A 20,060-nucleotide genomic window follows, 5' to 3' on the forward strand; every position below is an offset into this window, starting at 1 on the left:
AAACCTGGTTTGGTCTCAGGTTTAGTTCAGGTTTAAGTCCGAGTTTAGTTCCAATTTTGACGTGGTTTGTGCGAGTGCAACCGTAAAACATCTCAATTCTCTCTCTTCTCTTACTTATCGCAGCAACAGTCATTGTATTAGTAATAGCTGTGATGAATTTTGCTTTTGAATGACATCGTAAGGACAGATATTTACTAAAACTCTCAGTACATTTCCTCCAGTACAGATGACACATGTTTTACTTCCTCTCCTCCGCAGTAAATACCCTGCACTCCTCCATAACTCCGTGTGTCCTTCTGTTCATTCAGCTGTGTCATATTTATATCTTTACATTTATTCTGTGCGTATCTGATGTCGCTCCGTGCCGTTTCTCAGCTGTTACGCTCGACAATGATCCGCTTTTGGAACGGTCCATTTGTTTTTGGGGGGTAATGGATCTTCACGACCGTCTGTTCACGCGGCAACGCATCGTGGGTCATCTGCCGCGCCCTCGTAACGGTGAGACGCGCCCGGGACCCCGAGACGAGCCGCCTCCAGACGCCGACAGACCAAACACGCCGACTGCTTAAGTGATGTTACTGTGGTCGACCTTCGAGACGTTTGACCCGCACTGGTCCGGGGCCATTACCTCCAGGGAGTGATAAATCGCCCCCCGTCTGTGAGAGTCGGGGCGGGGCAGATGCTGAAAACAGTGGGCGGTGTCAGGATTAAGATAAAGCCGTGTCGGACGGAGTGTGCGGCTAAATGCCAACGCGACTCAAGCGCCGATTGTGAAGATTCTGCAGAGGATTAACACTTCATGATGAGAGGAATAAAATGGAGGCAGAATTTAAAGTTATAACTGAGATAGCTCAAAAATCAAATGAGTACAAACATTGTTAATTTGAGTGGTTTGGAGCAGATAAGAAATGTACAAAGCTCAAAATTAGTACAAAAAGTATCGTATTTTCAGGATTATAAGTCGCTCCGGAGTATAAGTTGACCAGCCAAAAAATGCATAATAGAGAAGAAAAAAACATATATAAGTCGCACTGGAGTATAATAATAATAATAATAATAATAACTTTTATTTATATAGCGCTTTTCAGTGACCCAAAGACGCTGAACATAATAAAAAAGGGGGGGTATTTACAGACAGGGGGGGACAACACGTACAATACACATTAATATACAGATAAAATGAACAAGACAGAAGAAGTAGAGAGAAAAAGATGGGGATGTAACAGGGGGTAGAAGAGTAGGCAATGGGGTAGAGGAGGCTAGGGGTAGGGGAGGTCATAGGCTTGGGTGAAGAGGTATGTTTTTAGGCGGGATTTGAATGTTGTGAGTGAGGGAGAGTGGCGGACAGGTTGGGGGAGGGAGTTCCAGAGTCGGGGTGCTGTTCGGGAGAATGCTCTGTCGCCAAAAGTTTTGAGTCGGGATGTTGGTGCAGTCAGGGTGAGAGAGGAGGAGGATCGGAGAGCTCGGGTGGGGCGGTGGGGGATGAGGAGGTCAGACAGGTAGGGGGGGGCAAGGTGGTGAAGAGCTTTGAAGGTGAGGAGGAGTATTTTAAAGTTTATGCGCTGCTTGATGGGGAGCCAGTGGAGAGAGCAGAGAACGGGAGTGATGTGATCACGGGACCGGGTGTGGGTGAGGAGGCGGGCAGCGGAGTTTTGGACCATTTGGAGTCTATGGAGGGAATGGGAGGAGATGCCAGTGAGGAGGGAGTTGCAGTAGTCGAGGCGGGAGGAGATGAAGGCATGGATGAGGGATTCAGCAGCGGGGAGGGTGAGGCAGTGTCGGATTTTGGCGATGCGGCGGAGGTGGAAGTATGAGGTCTTGACGATGTGGCTGACATGGGGAGTGAAGGAGGATATAAGTCGCGATTTTGGGGGAAATGTATTTAATAAAACCCAAAACCAAGAACATGGTTGAAATGCAATTTAAAATAATAACAGATGAGAGAACATGGTGAATAGGTGTACGTATGCTAACGCTAACACCTTCAGCTACATGAGGCACAGACAGAACTGTGGTAAGTGTCTGGTATGTTAACGTAACATATTAACAGTTATTCAGATAACTATAGCATAAAGAACATGCTAACAAGTTTACCAAAGCATCAGTTTTACCCCAAATCACTAAATCCACTGAATTCTTCTTCCTCTGTGTCACTTCTAAACAACTCCACAAACTCTGGAGGTAGAGGAAGTGCAGATTCTTCTTCTGCGTCGCTCAGAGCCTAGAGCGCCCTCTTGTGGTTGTCATGTGAAAATAATCAACATGTGAAATGCGGTTGCCAGTGTGAAAATAATGAATAATATCATATAAGTCGCTCTGAAATATAAGTCGCACCCCGGCCAAAACTATGAAAAAAGTCTGCACACTGATGCATGCAATGATAACATACAATTAAAAGCACTGCTATAATTGCTTGCACCGTATTAAAAAAATGTCTACACTGTCTGAAAAAATCACCAAAAAAATGTGCAAAAAATGGAGTAAAACGCCATTTCCTCCTTTTGCGGTGTGACAATCAGGTACTCCAGTTTTTAGCAGCTTTATCTTAAATGATCTCTTTCACACAACATGTTTAGGTGCCATCAACCTTTTCATGTGCTGATCTGATATCTGCATATGTTTTTTTTGTTGCTAGAGAGGGCTGTGGTTGACAAAATGAATAAAGAAACATCCTAAACTTACATCAGAAACACACTAAAACGTGCCAAACATCATAATTAAAGTTCACGCACGCCCCAAAAAGTGATACAACCTACTTGATATTCTCATTTTGCATAGTATAGTATTATTGCTGCTCATTGTCGATTGCGAAATGGCTCAGGTTCAAAAACATGCCCCGAGAAGAACATTTGAACTGCGATTGCATCATCTGCCCCTCAATCTAAGCCGCAGAAGCCTGAAATATGCACAAAATCTGCATTTGGACTGAGCTTAACACTTAGAGGTCTGTGTCTCTGGGCCAGATGTGGTTTGAACTCACACAGCGGAGCCTCTTTCTCTCTTTCTTTCTTTCTCTCTCTCTCTTTCTCCCCCGTCTCTCCTTCGTTGGCTCACACGTAACTGCAGTATCTCGTCACCTCGTTGACCTGCAGCGGGCCGGAGGAGCGGTGTACACGTCTGCACTGTCAGCAGATCAACTGGCAGCACAAACAGAGGCCTGGAGGAAAGGCCAATTCAAGAAAGAGATGAAGAAAAACCTGTGTCTCTCCGGCATGTCTCTTACCGTTACGTCCAACTTGTCTTTCTGCATGAGACGAAACGTTGCTTGACAGATGTCGCCAACGATGCTGAAAGTAAAGGTAGTGGAGTTGTTGCGTGTTCGTGTATGGGTGGGTTCCTTCCCCCCCCATCAATCCAAGACACGCGCTATCCTCCGGCTAAGGTTCCGACCAAAGCCTAGCACAAGACTCTGGGGATGTGTCCCGGAGCGCCGCGCTGTTGCAGGTTGACCCGGCAGCACAGGTTGAAGGAGGGGTCAAATGCAAATCGACAGCCCGTCTGTGAGAGTCGGGGCGGGGCAGATGCAGAAAACAGTGGGCGATGTCAGGATTAAGATAAAGGACGGAGTGTGCGGCTAAATGCTAACGCTACTCAAGCGCCGACTGTGAAGATTCTGCACAGGATAAACTCTTCATGATGAAAGGAATAAAATGGAGGCAGAATTCAAGAGATAGCTCAAAAAACAAATTAACACAAACATTGTTAATTTGAGCGGTTTGGAACAAATGTACAAAGCTCAAAATGAGTACAAATACTTATGGAAAATATTATAAAATTCACTGTTAAAACTGCGGTACCTGACTTCTTTTTTTGTGTGTAAATTAGTTGTTTTTTGCTGCTTGTTTGTTACCCCAAAGAGTACTGTATTTCAGCAGCACAGGTGGAATGATGGGTCAAATGCAATCAAAAACCTTCAAACAGAACTATTGTTTGCGTTGTCATTTGTTTAGGACGCACTGGATTGCAGCTATGGGGGGATTTCAATCACATTCTCTTTGTAAAAAACTAAACTAAACAAAAAAACACTCTCAGTCATACATCAGGTGGGTGAGGTGTCATGATCAGGGACACGGCAACAGTATGTCCCGGGCTCGAACCGCCGGCTTTCAGGTTAAATCATGACCATTTTGCCCGAAGAAGACATTGCGAGACCAATGATCACCAAGATTAGTTTGAGTGGATTCTTTACCACCGCCGCTGTGAGGACTTGTGGTTCTCTGGCTCATTGCCCTCTGCTTTTGTGTCGTTTCAGGGCTGGAAGTGGCACAGTCCGGCTTGTTACTGGGTCGTGGAGGATCTCATGGCGTTTGACGAAGCCAGGAAAGTCTGCGAGGAGCAAGGGGCCGCGCTGGTTACGATAACCAACAGGTACCAAACGCCACTGGAACCTTTTGTATTTCAACTGACTGCATTAAAACGCCTTCTTTTTGTTGTCGTCGCAGGTTCGATCAGGCCTACGCCAACAGCCTGGTGTTCGGCCGCTCGGGAGACACGTTCTGGATCGGGCTCCACGACCGGGGCAAAGCTGGCTCGTACCACTGGCTCAGCGGTGACGAAGTGACGTACACCAACTGGAACCGAGACCAGCCAGGTAAAGATTTAAACCTGTCAGTATTAGACGTGTGTGTCCTGAACATAACGACACACATCGTTCTAAATCTGTCATTGTTGGGGAGTCGGGATTAAAGCACCAAGCAAAATCTCACCCATTCACAAGCACCGGTTGTACAAACACTGGTAGCGAGTTGCTTAAAGTGTCTTGCCCAAGGACTCTAAGGCGGTAATTGCGTTGCCAGATGCAGGGATCCAACTGCAGAAGGTGAGGAAACGGTAAATACTTTATGAAGGCATCGGTCAAAGATTTATGGAAAGAATTTAAACGACTAAAATGAAACTTACACTTACTTAGATGTCCAGGATTGACCTCAAAACCTTCACATTTTCCTCTCACTTTTTTCCCTTTAAATCTCTAAATTAACAACATTTACTGCTTCCTCTGATCCAAAACTCCTGAATGAAATCCAATATTGGCCTCTGAGTTCACCAGAATACTTGCTTGATTGAGCCCAGGTGCTTTTTTGGGTTTATTTTCTACAGTCGCACAATTATAGTGTAAACGTTACATCATGGGACCTTTATCTGACGCCAAAGCCGTGAATTTGCATGTTTAGTCCCTACTTGGATGAAAAAAATCAACTTTTAGAAGCTTTAATACAGTTTTTTATGTTTATGTTAGTGTGGATTTTATACAAAAATGCTAAATAGTAATGCAAAAAAGCAACATCACTGTTTTCTTAGAACCTAGAGCACAATTTTGATTTTATAGCATGGCACAGACTTTTTAAAATTATTTGATAGATGCACCCTGTAACTTTTCAGGTGGAGGCTGTAACCAACAGTTATTTATATTGTTTATTGAGACTTTTTGATGCGTTTTCAACCAAATAAAAGATTAAATAAGGTGTCTGAAGGCTTCTATATTGAGAATATGATGAAATCCAGAAATAGTTTATTCTGTTTATGTAATAATGTTGCTGTCTTTGTTGTGAAATGGCTTTTAATATAATTATGATTACAATACAATACACCTAAGATTATTTTTTACAGTCGAAATGTTCTTGCTTTGCCTGGAAAGTACCTAAATATGGCGCCAAGCTAAAATCTGTCTTGCTTTTGCTCATTTACAAGTGTTTATTATCACTCAAAATAAGCAGAGAAGTTACATATTGCACCTTTAAAACGGTAACTAAAGCCATGTGCTGCTTCTGAACAGTGGCACGTCTCTGTAATTGGTTAAATTCTATCTTTGCGATGTTTAGCGTCACAATGAAGCACGGGATCAAAGCGGTGAGAGTTGCACACCTGTGGGCTTTGTCTTTTGTCAGATCTTCAGATGTTTGCGTGAAGAACAATGATGAAATGGCAGAGCTGGAGTATGAAAAACTCTGTCTCGAATCAGAATGTACTACAAGCTTGAGCTGATAAAGGTTGTGGGAAAATATATGTGATGAAATTTTATGAATGAGCAATTTGGACATTTCCAGCAGTGGGAAGTAACCACGTGCAAAAACAAGTACTTTGGTGTCTGTACTTTACACAGACTTCTCGGGTATCTGTACTATTTATTCCACTACATTTTTGAATGAGTCATAAAAGTAACATTATTTTTTTTCCGTTTATTATATACTTTTTATTTAATTATTTTGTTCATTTTATAAGCACATTCAAGTCCAAAAAAATAATAATTATAAAATAAGAACTTAGAGCTTCTTGTCACACTCAACTCATTGCATCACGTTGATTGAAATTAATGTATTTAATGTATTTAATTGTATTTAATTGTATTTAATTGTATTTAATTGTATTTTATTTATTTTATTTATTAGCACATTCATGGTGACATCCAGTGTTCATGTCCCAACTTTGAGCAAAACAGTGCAATGCTTTGTTCTGTAATGACAAAGAAGAGCAGATTATTATATATTTATTCTTATGTATCTGTACTTTTTCTTGAGTAACAAAACAGTACTTTCCCCAAAAATCGTACATTTCAATCGCAGAGCTTCTTGTCACACTCCCGTTGCATCACGTCGTTCCGTTTCAGTGTCGGCGAGCGGCGGCGGATGCGTCTCCATGGCGACGGGCTTCGCCACCGGCCTGTGGGAGGTGAGAGAGTGTGCGGCGTCCAAAGCCAAGTTCATCTGTCGTCAGAACCAGGACACGTCTCTGAGCCCCGAGCCCCCCGTGCCGCCGGCGCCGCAGCCCACCCCGAGCCTGAGCGGGGCCTGTCCCGGCGGCTGGAAGAGCAACAACAACCTGCGCTACTGCTACAAGGTACGAGCGGTACTTTGAGGCGCGTAACGGTACTTCAGAAGGAGTATCACTGAGGTTAATGTAGTGCTCCAAGACAGGATGCACGAAAGAGTAAGTATAGTATAAGTGAATAAGTGTAACTGAACGTAACATCATATTTATCATTTTATGTGAATGTACCGTATTTTCCGGACTATAAGTTGCACTTTTTTCATAGTTTTGGCCGGGGTGCTACTTATACTTATATTTATACTTATATACTTATACTCTGGAGCGACTTATATGTGATATTATTTGTTATTTTTACACTTGCAACTTTATTTCATGCTCCAGTGCAACGTATATATGTTTTTTTCTTCTCCATTATGCATTTTTGGCTGGTGAGAATTATATTCCAGAGAATACGGTAATATCTGAAGGAGCGGTGCGAGAAACACATGTTCAAATAATTTTTCAGCGTGAAGCTTTAGTCCCTTGTAGATTTACTCACAGTGGGAAGAGGAACTAACTCTTTTTTCTCAAATAGGAGTACTGTTACTTCAATCAAACTGTTACTCAAGTAGAAGTAGAAGTATGCAGTCTGAAAACGACTAGAGTACTTTGGTTTCTTTGAGTAGTTTTTGCTCCAAAGTTAGTGCAAGACTCCCATGAACAGTGCCTTTGTATTTAAAGGTAGTTCTGATTTAATATTCATGTAACTCAGGGTACTTTTCTGACCCCGTACTTTTACTTCTACTTGAGCAATATTTAGTTTGAAGTAAAAATATAATGTTTCTTGCATCTTGTCTTCAGTTATGATTTATTTTGGTATTTTATACATCCACTCTGTAACTCTAAATACTTAATTTGGGGTCCCAACTTTGGACCATTTAAATAATATTATTTTATGAAGGTGTCACTGATTTTGCCAAGTATTTTTCCGTGTATTTTAGTCTTGTATGTTAATGTCATCTCTCTAAACACACACTTTGATGGACAGTAAGGCAAGGCAAGGCAAGTTTATTTGTAGAGCACATTTCATACACAAGGCAATTCAAAGTGCTTCACAGCAGGAAAAATGCATTCAAATCACAAAGAAATTACAGAAACAGAAATACAATAAAATTAACTAAATTAAAAATTATCAATCCAACTGATTTTCTAAACTAATAAAATCACAAACAAAAGAGAAGAGTGCAAAGACAAAATCCTTTCAGTCATATGCGCAGCTAAACAAAACTGTTTTTAGCTTAGATTTGAACATTGTCAGAGTAGAAGCCTGTCTCACATCTTCAGGAAGACTGTTCCAGATTTTAGCTGCATAAAACTGAAACGCAGATTCCCCATGTTTTGTCCTGACTCTGGGCACCAGCAGGAGGCCGGTCCCTGAGGTCCTCAGAGTCCGAGATGGTTCATATGGCACTAACATATCCAAGATATACTTTGGTGCTAGGCCATGGAGAGACTTGTACACAAGCAGACCTGCTTTAAAGTCTATTCTCTGAGCCACAGGGAGCCAGTGCAGAGACCTGAGAACAGGACTAATGTGATCATACTTCCTGGTTCTAGTCAGGACCCGAGCAGCAGCGTTCTGGATGTACTGCAGCTGTTTTACAGCTCGTTTGGAGAGACCAGTGAGCAGGCCGTTACAGTAGTCTAATCTACTGGAGACAAACGCATGGATAAGTCTCTCTAAATCTGGTTTTGACACTATATTTTTGATTTTGGCAATGTTTTTTAGATGGTAAAAAGCTGCTGATGTTATTGATTTGACGTGGCTATTAAAGTTCAAGTCTGAGTCCATTATTACCCCCAGATTTCTAATTTGGTTTGTAGGTTTTAGAGCGAGACTCTGGAGGTGACCGCTAACACTTTCTCTTTGTTTCTGTGGGCCAAAAACAATTATTTCAGTCTTGTCTGAGTTCAGCTGGAGAAAGTTGTTTTGCATCCACACACTGATCTGTTGGATGCAGTGACAGAGTGAATCTACTGGTCCATAGTCACCTGCCGATAGTGAAACATAGATTTGAGTGTCGTCTGCATAATTGTGATAGGACACATTTTCACTGCGTATCAACTGACCTAACGGCAGCATGTAGAGGTTGAACAGAAGAGGACCCAGGACTGACCCTTGGGGCACTCCACAGGTCAGGGTCATGTGGTCTGAGACACAGCTACCAATTTCAACAAAGTACTTCCTGTCTTCCAGATAGGACCTTAACCAGTTTAGGGCAGTGCCAGTGATGCCCACCCAGTCCTCTAGTCTCTGTAAGAGGATCCCATGATCGACAGTGTCAAAAGCAGCACTCAGATCTAACAGAATTAAGACTGAGGCTTTGCCCATGTCAGTGTTCAGGCGGATGTCATTTGTCACCTTGACAAGAGCAGTCTCAGTGCTGTGATGAGGTCTAAAACCTGACTGAAAAACATCAAATGAGTTGTTTATTAAGAGGAAATCTGTGAGCTGTTGGTAAACAACCTTTTCAAGGACTTTGCCCCAAAATGGCAGATTAGAGATGGGCCGGTAATGACTCAGTACTGCGGCATCAAGACTGCTCTTCTTTAGGAGAGGCTTTATGACCGCAGTTTTCAAAGACATTGGGAATGTTCCAGATTGAAGCGACATGTTAACTATGTGAGTGAGTGGTGCTAACAAACTGTTCAGCACAGACTTTAGAAATCTGGTGGGTAACACATCAAGGCAGCATGTAGATGAACTCAGACTGGTGATGATCTCATGGACAGTTTTATCAGTTACTGGTGCAAAGTGAGTTAGCTCTAAGTGTCTTGGTGGTTTTAGGGTAATTTTTTGCATTGTGGGATTTATAGCATTTTTAATGCCCTGAACTTTGTCATTAAAGAATAATGCAAACTCATTACACTTGGATGTGGAAATGAGTTCTAACGGCAGCTGAGCTGGAGGGTTTGTTAATCTGTTTACTGTGGCAAACAGGACACGCGAGTTGTTACTGCAGCTTCCAATTATTTCAGAAAAATATCTTTCCCTAGTTCTACATAAGATTAGGTTGTACATGTTCAGCTTTTCTTTGTAAATCTCTTTTTGAACCTGGAGCTTTGACTTGCGCCATTTCCGTTCGGCCCTGCGGCACTCCCTTTTCTGTGCCCTGACCGAATCATCATTTCTCCACGGCGCCTTCTGCTTATTTTTAACCATTTTAGCTTTTATAGGGGCGATGGTGTCCAGAACATTCAAAACACTAGATGTAACAGAGTTCAACAAATCATTTACATTAGAACATGAGACATTTTCAAAGTTTATCATTTCCATAAACAGTGCACCTGTGCCATCACTTATGTGTCTCCTCTGAACAACTGCAGGACCAACCGGAGGTTGGGGAGAAACAGACAGGTCAAAGAAGACACAGAAATGATCAGACAGAGCAACATCGATCACATTAACATTTGAAATATTTACCCCCTTTGTAATTATGAGATCTAGAGTGTGTCCTTTGCTGTGGGTGGGGCCTCTCACATGCTGAGTAAGACTGAAGGTTTCAAGGACAGCATCAAGCTCTTTAGCGTTTCTGTCACAAATATTATCAACATGCACATTGAAATCACCTGTAATGACCAAACCATCAAAGTCTGTGCATATGACTGAAAGCATCTCAGTAAAATCATCAATAAAACCTTGGCAGTGCTGGGGAGGCTTGTATAAAACAATGAAGAGAATGTATGGAGACCGTTTTAGCTCCATTTTAAAGGATACATACTCAAATGATGAAAACACCCCAAAAGACAACCTGCGGGTAATTATTTCATCTCTAAAGACAGCACAGACTCCACCCCCTTTTTTGTTTTCTCGTGTTTCAGATTCAAACCTAAAGTTGGGTGGAGCAGATTCTATCAGAACTACATTTCCTGTGTTTTTGTCAAGCCATGTTTCAGTTAAAAACATAAAATCAAGATTAAAAGAAGAAATAAAATTATTAATTAAGAGAGATTTGTTACATAAGGATCTGACATTTAGCACAGCAAGTTTCAGACTAGTTTCAGTGAGACTGGGCTTTATCTTTTCACAGGGAATATGAATCACATTTCTCAGATTGGGCCTGACTCGCATTTTGTTTTTCCATCTGTGTGATGATGTGACTACAGAAATAGCACTAGGGGGGGCTCTTTTTACATAGGGCCCCGGGTTGGTTTGATTTTTAATGTGACAATAAGTCCCGGCAACGCTGAGACCCAGTGCATCCTAGCTATGGGAGATACCAGGTAAAAGGCGAGGTTGGATGGGTGGTGGGGCTTTTGTAGCCAAGGAGAGTTTGGGACCAGGTGAGAGGCGAGGGGGGATGGGTGGTGGGGCTTTTGTTGGTGTAGTCGGCTTGTGCAGGGAAGAGTTGATAAGTATTGGCATAGCCCTTGCTATATTGGGCGTGAGTGGAGCCATCTTAATGCCTGATTTGATCAGACTTTCAAAATGGCTGGGAAGGCCCATGGGTGAGAGTGGAGATGAGAAGGAGAATGATGAATCTTTAGTGGGAGTAGATGTTGCAGGGGGAACCCAGGGCTGGTGTGAAGGCAGGGGCGATGACAGGGATGTGTTTGGGCTTGTCACAGATGGGTCCAAGGCCTTTGAAGATTGTTCCTTTGCTGGAGGCGGTGGAGGTGAATGCGGAGCAGCTGGAGCTGAATCCTTTGCTGGTGGTGGTGGAGCAGCTGCTGATGAATCCTTTGGTGGAGGCTGTGGTTGTGGTGCTATTGATGTTGAAACATTGGCTGATGGAACAGGAATTCTTCTCTCATTCCTCTCTTCTCTAACTATCTGCTCAGGACCCTGTCCAGGCCCAGTCCAATGCCTCAGAGCGTGGAGCAGGTTCTCTGTCAGCACCCTCACTCCACCTCTGCATAGGTGGGGGCCATTTCTCTTAAACAGGTCCTCTCGTTTCCAGAATAGATAGAAGTTCTCAATGTAGTGTAGTCCTCTCGGTGAACACTCTTTGGACAGCCATGTGTTCAGCTGAAGAAGCCGGCTAAACTTGTTTATCCTCCTGTCGATGTTTGGAAGAGGTCCACTTATGAATGTTTTGATTTTCATTTTATCAAGCACGTCGAATAACTTCAAGAAGTCTTTTTTCAAAACTTCAGTCTGTTCCCGCCGCATGTCCACTGCACCCACGTGCACAATCAGCTGTTTAGCTCCTCCATGCTTAGCCATAATATTTGGAAGGAGTGACGTTATCTCAGAAACAGTGGCGCTTGGAAAAGAATGTGTGTTTATCTTTTCATGCGTCACGTGACTTATCGCGCCGTCCCCAACCAAAACAATCTGCGTGACCTTGGCAGTAAGTTCTTATGCAACCTGTAACTTCATGTGTTCAAATACCAACAGGCTTTAACTGACTAACGCTGGCGGCTGGTGTATGACAGACAGTGCAGCTAACAAACGTGAACTTTAATAAAAACATAAAAGCCGATGTTTAAAAGCTCAGTCCGTCCGCCCATTAAACTGTCTGGAATCCAATGTTGCGTGAATGAGAATGAACCACATCAAAGGCCTGTCCCAAATTTAGCTTCTGGCTTAGACTCCTCCTTTGACGTCAACCCCCCGTCCATTAATGTGAGAAATGTAACAAAACAACAAAGTATGTTTCATCAAGTCATAAGTCACTGGTCCAGACAGTTTGTCCTGAGTCACTGCTCCAGACAGTTTGTCCCGAGTCACTGCTCCAGACAGTTTGTCCAGAGTCACTGCTCCAGACAGTTTGTCCCGAGTCACTGCTCCAGACAGTTTGTCCCGAGTCACTGCTCCAGACAGTTTGTCCTGAGTCACTGCTCCAGACAGTTTGTCCAGAGTCACTGCTCCAGACAGTTTGTCCCGAGTCACTGCTCCAGACAGTTTGTCCCGAGTCACTGCTCCAGACAGTTTGTCCCTGAGTCCCTGCTCCAGACAGTTTGTCCCGAGTCACTGCTCCAGACAGTTTGTCCCGAGTCACTGCTCCAGACAGTTTGTCCTGAGTCACTGCTCCAGACAGTTTGTCCCGAGTCACTTCCCCAGACAGTTTGTCCCTGAGTCACTGCTCCAGACAGTTTGTCCCGAGTCACTGCTCCAGACAGTTTGTCACAAGTCACTGCTCCAGACAGTTTGTCACAAGTCACTGCTCCAGTTTGTCCAGAGTCACAGAGAGTAACATAAATCAAACAACATAAAAACAAAACAGAACAAAAAATAAAAAAAATCGCCTGCTGTGCCTCGCCTTAAGTCTAGACACCGAAGCCACTGCGAAGCCTCCACAGTGTAATTATAAACACATTACAGACGTGAGATGAACCCTCTCGTTCTTCACATACAGAGTCATACGTCGAGTCCACGCAGTTGCAAACGGCTGAAGCTCACGTTCCTTTGCGTCTTCAGGTGTTCCACTCGTCGCAGATGGAGCAGAGGCTGAGCTGGCTGCAGGCCCACCTCTTCTGTCGCACGCACGGGGCAAACCTCCTGAGCGTCAGCGGGGCCGAGGAGGAGCAGTTCGTCATGCAGGTCCTCAACGAGTCCTTCGGGTGAGGAGCGATTTCCAACGTCGTCGTAGTATCGAGCGTCGAGCGCAGAGGGCACGTCTCCCGGCGGCGTTTCGGCGCATTTCCGTTAAGCGTTCCCGTCCGCCTCGCCGATGATACAAGCTAGCTTTTTACACACTGGCAGATCCATCCACGTCCCTGCACGAGTGTGAAGCGATTCATGACAGATTCTCACCGTAATTGAGATTTTTGGAGTACCGTATTTTCCGCACTCTGAGGCGCTCTTAAAATCCTTTAATTTTCGACAAAAACTATATTTATAATCCAGTGTTTTTTATAATCCAGTGCTTTTTATAATCCAGTGTTTCTTATAATCCAGTGTTTCTTATAATCCAGTGTTTCTTATAATCCAGTGCGCTTTATAATCCAGTGTTTCTTATAATCCAGTGCGCTTTATAATCCAGTGCGCTTTATAATCCAGTGCGCTTTATAATCCAGTGCGCTTTATAATCCAGTGCGCTTTATAATCCAGTGTGCCTTATATGGATTAATTCTGGTTGTGCTTCGTGACCTTGATGCAATTTTGTGTGGCACACGTTTTGTTTCGCCTAATGCGCCTTTCATATGAAAAATGATCGAAAATAGACCATTAATTTCCAGTGCGCCTTATAGTGCGGAAAATATGGTAATTGCACTTTTTTCTCAGTTTTCCCCTACAACTAAAACATGTACACGTTTAAGTGTCTTGCCCAAGGATGCAACAACAGTATTTGTCATTACACAACATGATAAATCCCTTTAGCGTCGCTATCGTCTCAAATGGACCGTAACATCGATTGCAGGGACTCCGAGGATGAGGAGCATCGCTGGTTTTGGATCGGACTGAACAGGAGGAACCCGATGGACAACGGCAGCTGGAAGTGGAGCGACGGACTGGCTGTGAGCGACTTCAAGTGATCAAAAACAAATGTCAAATGACCCGCGCGCTAACTGCTGTGCGGCCGTGTTATCAGGTGACGTACCAGAACTTCGGGCGGTACCACCACAACATCCGCCCGTGCGCCGCAGCCAGCCTGGGCACCATGACGTGGCTGGCCATGCACTGTGACTCGGAGCTGGACTGGATATGCAAGATCCCCCGAGGTACGCCACGTGAGCACTGTGTTACTACACCGTGCGATCAAATCAGACTGTGGGTTGTACGTGTGGCGCTAGAAATGTCACGTCAATATTTTCAAACGTGGTATTTTCAAATCTGCTGCTGTGGTGAAATTACAAGTTATGAAGAGGCGGAGCTTAGCAGTTTTACAGTTTAGAACCGGAAGACAGTGGATTTGTTTCTATTAAAGGATTTTAAAATTTCAGATTAATGTTTTTCCTAATTTATTCCATTTTGCCATCTGACAAAAACACATCTACCAAGCTCCTGGAAATGTAAATGATAAATATAGTATTTTATGTCAAATCAAACATTTTGGGATGAATCTGGGTCAGTTTGAACTTGAAACGCATTTAAAACAATTTAATACGACTGTTTGAATCAGAATCTGCCTTTTTTCCTTTTGAAAAGTCCCTAAAACGAATTTTTGTTTGTTTTTTGTTTAAACAATCTACTGCATGTGAGTCCAAACCTCCAACAGCAGATTTACTCTTTTTTATAGTAATCTGTGTAATCCATCATCCGTCTACGAGTGTTCCATTGTAGAAAAAGTTGTATAATTTAGAAAAACAAAAAAAATCCAGGCAGAATTTGGAATCTGATTTTCCTCTGGGCAGAGCTCGTTCCCACTTATAATCAGAGAAAATCAGAGAGTGTCAGCTTCACAGAGAGTTTTAGTTGTTTTGTTCTCCAAAGGGTTCGAGACAGCTTCAGATTTCTGCATGAAATATGAATCTATGTTATAGTTTCATATCATATACCTGCTATAAAAAGCATAATATGTGTTTTATGGAATAAACCAGTGGTGTTCAGCCTAAGCAATGTTAAAATTAGGACATGTAAGCCCGGTTATGTGTAATCTAGGACTCTGGAAGTTTAGTTCTTCAATTTGAACTAAACTCTGTAAATCCAGGACTAAAACTGGACCAAACCTGGACAAAATCAGTGCTTATCAAAAATCAGGACCATGATCAAATCCTGGGGAAAAAACAGAACCAAGTCAAGCTTATTTTTTTTTTTAGTTCAAACTGGTATCAAGATAAGATAAGATAAGAGAACCGTTATTTGTCCCACAACGGGGAAATTCCATTGTTGCAACACATATTAAGATTAAATGGAATACAAAAAATGTCCTTAAAATATACTTAAATCTATATAAATATATTTAAATCCAGTATAAATGTAAATAAAAAATAGTATTAAAAACACACTCTTATTTACAGTAAGTGGCAAAATTAAAGGATATTCGAGTAATTATAAATAATTAAGTACTTGGACTGTTTAAATAAAGTTGGAGACAGGTCAGAATCTATGGAAAAATGTGCTGTTTTCATGTCAGATTGTGGATGCGTTGACTTTTTATGGTTATTAAATCCGTGATCCGATCCACATGAAAGAAAAACTCAAAAACTGGCACATAATTCATCGTCTTCAGAAAGCGGCGCCAGAATTCAACCCCAGAAAATGTGATCGGTCGGTCGGGACGACTCTCTTGACCGCTCGACGTGTGTGGATCACGTTTGGACGACTCCCCCACGGCGTTTGAAAAGCCCCCGCCCTTTATTTTCTCTTCTTGTAGCTCTTTCTTATCGTCGCATCTCTCGTTTGTGTTTTTAGGAAGCGCTGCGAAAGAACCGGAGTCGTCTGAAGGTCTGCTGTTTCCTTTGAACTTTTTGTTTTATTCATCTTTTTTTTTTGCCGGGGTTTTTGTGACGTAACCCTCTCGTTGCAGGGGCCAGCTCGCCGGAGTGGATCGGCTTCCAGGAGGCGGAGTACAAGTTCTTCGACCACCGCACCACTTGGGACCAGGCGCAGAGGATTTGCACTTGGTTTGACTCGTCGCTGGCCTCCGTCCACTCGGCCGACGAAGAGGCGTTCCTGGCCAACACTTTACGCAAGGTCATGCATAATTCAAACGGCGTGCGGTTCGGGAAAGACTTTGCTGCAAACAAGCTCTAACTCAGGGTTTAAGTACCGGCGGTTCGTCTGTTTTAGGATGATAAGGAGAGCAGAGGATGCACCGTTACTCATGGTAAAGCGAATCGACGAGAGAAATTTAGACAATTCTTATCCATTTAACACAAATCTAGGCCTATCAATCATAATTTGTTAACCATCTTCAAGACAGATTGTTTTGCAGATGCCTTTTTGCGTAATTCTTGTTACTCACGCAATCTGTCTGCAGCAAACACCATCACCTGGCTACTTTGCCTTTAAACATTTATATAGCCTATTCATTTATGTTTAATTGGCTCTTATCTAGAACACATTTGTTGTTATCACTTCCTCGTCATCTTCTTTTGCTCTTAAACATTTTTCATTTTAGTCTGGAGCCCTGTTTGATATCTGGACCCAGCTATAATCAAGTAACACGTGACTACACAAGGTTAAAATCAGTGGGAACCCAGAAGACCATACCAGGACTTAACCAGGTCTGAACTCGGATGATTGAACTCGGGTAAAACTAGAAATGTCAGACGTACAATCAGGACTAAACCGTGTCTTTACCAGAAAATCCGTATTCAGAGGACAAACTTATTGGCTAGGCCTGAAACCAGGTCTGTATGACATGACTCGGCAGAAAAGGAGAACCATCTGTGAACGTTCCTTGCCAGTGTTTTGGCTTCGACAGTGATCAGGGCAAACGCAGACATACCGAGCAAGCTTGAACCTGCAGCTAAAGGTCATTAGTGATGCTGCGTCTGTACCAGGCTGAACACGCACACGCTGCATTTCTCTGCTCAAAGAAGAGTGGCAGGTACTGTGGCTGTCTGACCCTGTGGGCTCCTGTTGGCTCCTGTGGGCTCCTGTGTGCTCCTGTGGGCTCCTGTGTGCTCCTGTGGGCTCCTGTGGGCTCCTATGGGCTCCTGTGGGCTCCTATGGGCTCCTATGGGCTCCTATGGGCTCCCGTGGGCTCTTATGGGCTCCTGTGGGCTCCTGTTGTCTCCTGTTGTCTCCTATGGGCTCCTATGGGCTCCTATGGGCTCCTGTGTGCTCCTATGGGCTCCTATGGGCTCCTATGGGCTCCTATGGGCTCCCGTGGGCTCTTATGGGCTCCTGTGGGCTCCTGTTGTCTCCTATGGGCTGCTGTTGGCTCCTATGGGCTGCTGTTGGCTCCTATGGGCTCCTGTGGGCTCTTGTGGACTCCTATAGTGGCTTCTGTGGGCTCTTGTGGGCTCCTGTGGGCTCTTGTGGACTCCTATGGGCTCCTGTGGGCTCTTGTGGGCTCCTGTGGGCTCCTGTGGGCTCTTGTGGGCTCCTGTGGACTCTTATGGGCTCCTGTGGGCTCCTGTTGTCTCCTATGGGATGCTGTTGGCTCCTATGGGCTCCCGTGGGCTCCCGTGGGCTCCCGTGGGCTCCCGTGGGCTCCTGTTGTCTCCAATGGGCTGCTGTTGTCTCCTATGGGCTCCTTGAGGGCTCCTTGAGGGCTCCTGTGGGCTCCTACGGGCCCCTATCATGTGGAAAACTCTGATAACTCAAAAGTAATTTAAAAGTAACTTCTAATATTACTTACATTTCTCTTAATTCATTTTAAACTTGACTTAATTCTAAATGTTCTCATTTTAAGTGCAAAGAGTTATTTTAATGTGAAGAAAAGGTCTTGTTGCAGATAATCTTGTACTCAACATCAACGAGTCATTTTAACTTAGATTTTACTGCAGTGAAAAAAACCTGCAGTTTGCAAAAGCATAAATAATGCAGCATATCGTTAGAAGTTGTAATAGTGTTCTTTGTATTTAATTGTTCATAATGTACTCTGCCTCGAGCACAAAGCAGCAGGACTAAGCGTTGGTCCTCAGATGACACTGGACTGGACTAAGCTTTGGTCCACAGATGACACTGGACCGGACTAAGCTTTGGTCTACACTGGACCGGACTAAGCTTTGGTCTACACTGGACTGGACTAAGCTTTGGTCTACACTGGACTGGACTAAGCTTTGGTCCACAGATGACACTGGACCGGACTAAGCTTTGGTCTACACTGGACCGGACTAAGCTTTGGTCTACACTGGACTGGACTAAGCTTTGGTCCACAGATGACACTGGACCGGACTAAGCTTTGGTCTACACTGGACTGGACTAAGCTTTGGTCCACAGATGACACTGGACCGGACTAAGCTTTGGTCTACACTGGACCGGACTAAGCTTTGGTCTACACTGGACTGGACTAAGCTTTGGTCCACAGATGACACTGGACCGGACTAAGCTTTGGTCTACACTGGACTGGACTAAGCTTTGGTCCACAGATGACACTGGACCGGACTAAGCTTTGGTCTACACTGGACCGGACTAAGCTTTGGTCTACACTGGACCGGACTAAGCTTTGGTCTACACTGGACTGGACTAAGCTTTGGTCCACAGATGACACTGGACTGAACTAAAGCAGAGTTACAGACATAAACATGGCCGTCCTGCTTCCAGATGGTGAAGGCGGAAGGGGACAACTGGTGGCTCGGCCTTCACACGTACGAAAACGACGGCCGCTTCCGCTGGTCCGACCGCTCCGTGCTCAACTACATCTCCTGGGCTCTGGGGAGGCCACACCCCCTGAGCCGCGACCGCAAATGTGCACACGTCTCCGCCAGCAAAGGTTACGGAGCAGATCTGTGTAATCGTCCGTCGCCCGTCGTGTGTTTCTCCGTCGTCTGAATGTGAAACGTGGTGTTACAGGCGACTGGTCGGATCAGAAGTGCCACTCGGACCTGCCGTATATCTGCAAAAGAGTTAACGTGACCGGGACCGCCCCCCCCACGCCGGCCTCGCCCCTCCCACCGTCAGGATGTCCCGAGGCGTGGTCAGCCTATCAGCACAAGGTTCGGACTCATACCTACTCAGATTAGTCGCATTATCCAAACGATATCATGATTGTCAGTGTTAGAAGCAAGTTCGCAAGGGCCGAGATAAGCAATGGAGCAAGCTACAAGTCAGATCTGTGGAGAGGCAAGCTTGCTCGCAATAAGAACGCATGCTGTGAGTGGTGTCCCCTGCTCGTCTCCATGGAGATAGATACGTTTAAAGGACAAAATGGTCTTTTCTGAGCTTCTAACGAGGACTGCGAATCACAGGTTACCCAGAAGTCAGTGCGATACACGATACATGGCTCAAGATACGATAATAACGCGATTTTGAAATACATAATCAATATATTGATGTTCATCAACATCAACATGATGTTCTCGCTATCTTATCTAACAGTAATTGAAACTGAAATTAAATACCGTATTCTCCGGACTATAAGTCGCACCAGCCAAAAAATGCGTAATTGAGAAGAAAAAAGTGTGAAATGCGGTTGCAAGTGTGAAAATAACAAATAATATCACATATAAGTCGCTCTGGAGTATAAATATAAGTATATAAGTATAAATATAAGCATAAGTCGCACCCTGGCCAAAACTGTGCGACTTATAGTCCGGAAAATACGGTACACACGTTTCAAATAATCAAAACAGCAAACACATCAGATATATTTCATGAACAAGTTTCCTGTCTTTAAACAAACGACATTGTAACGCTGCCACAAAAGAATATTTCCCAAAAATACATTGATAGAGCAGCCTATGATATCTATACCAGTATCACGATATTTCAATATTTTACACTCCTTCTTTTAACCATGTTTTATTCTAGTTCT

At 43.8% G+C, this 20,060-nt stretch overlaps 1 protein-coding gene across 1 annotated transcript in view; it reads left to right on the forward strand.

The window, feature by feature from the left end:
• Positions 1-20,060, forward strand: part of mrc2 (mannose receptor, C-type 2) — a 63,296-nt gene that overhangs the window by 30,094 nt on the left and 13,142 nt on the right. The window contains exons 10-19 of the mRNA XM_072442888.1: positions 4,253-4,368; positions 4,443-4,591; positions 6,605-6,834; positions 13,169-13,311; positions 14,112-14,208; positions 14,283-14,412; positions 16,046-16,078; positions 16,161-16,327; positions 18,851-19,019; positions 19,100-19,242. Of these exons, the coding sequence (XP_072298989.1) occupies positions 4,253-4,368; positions 4,443-4,591; positions 6,605-6,834; positions 13,169-13,311; positions 14,112-14,208; positions 14,283-14,412; positions 16,046-16,078; positions 16,161-16,327; positions 18,851-19,019; positions 19,100-19,242 (1,377 nt within the window). The remainder of the gene's footprint in view (positions 1-4,252; positions 4,369-4,442; positions 4,592-6,604; positions 6,835-13,168; positions 13,312-14,111; positions 14,209-14,282; positions 14,413-16,045; positions 16,079-16,160; positions 16,328-18,850; positions 19,020-19,099; positions 19,243-20,060) is intronic.

The sequence above is a fragment of the Eucyclogobius newberryi genome, unplaced genomic scaffold (genome assembly GCF_026437365.1).
Source record: "Eucyclogobius newberryi isolate DKJ021-1_F unplaced genomic scaffold, fEucNew1.0.hap1 SCAF_13, whole genome shotgun sequence".
In the NCBI taxonomy this organism is placed as follows: Eukaryota; Metazoa; Chordata; class Actinopteri; order Gobiiformes; family Gobiidae; genus Eucyclogobius; species Eucyclogobius newberryi.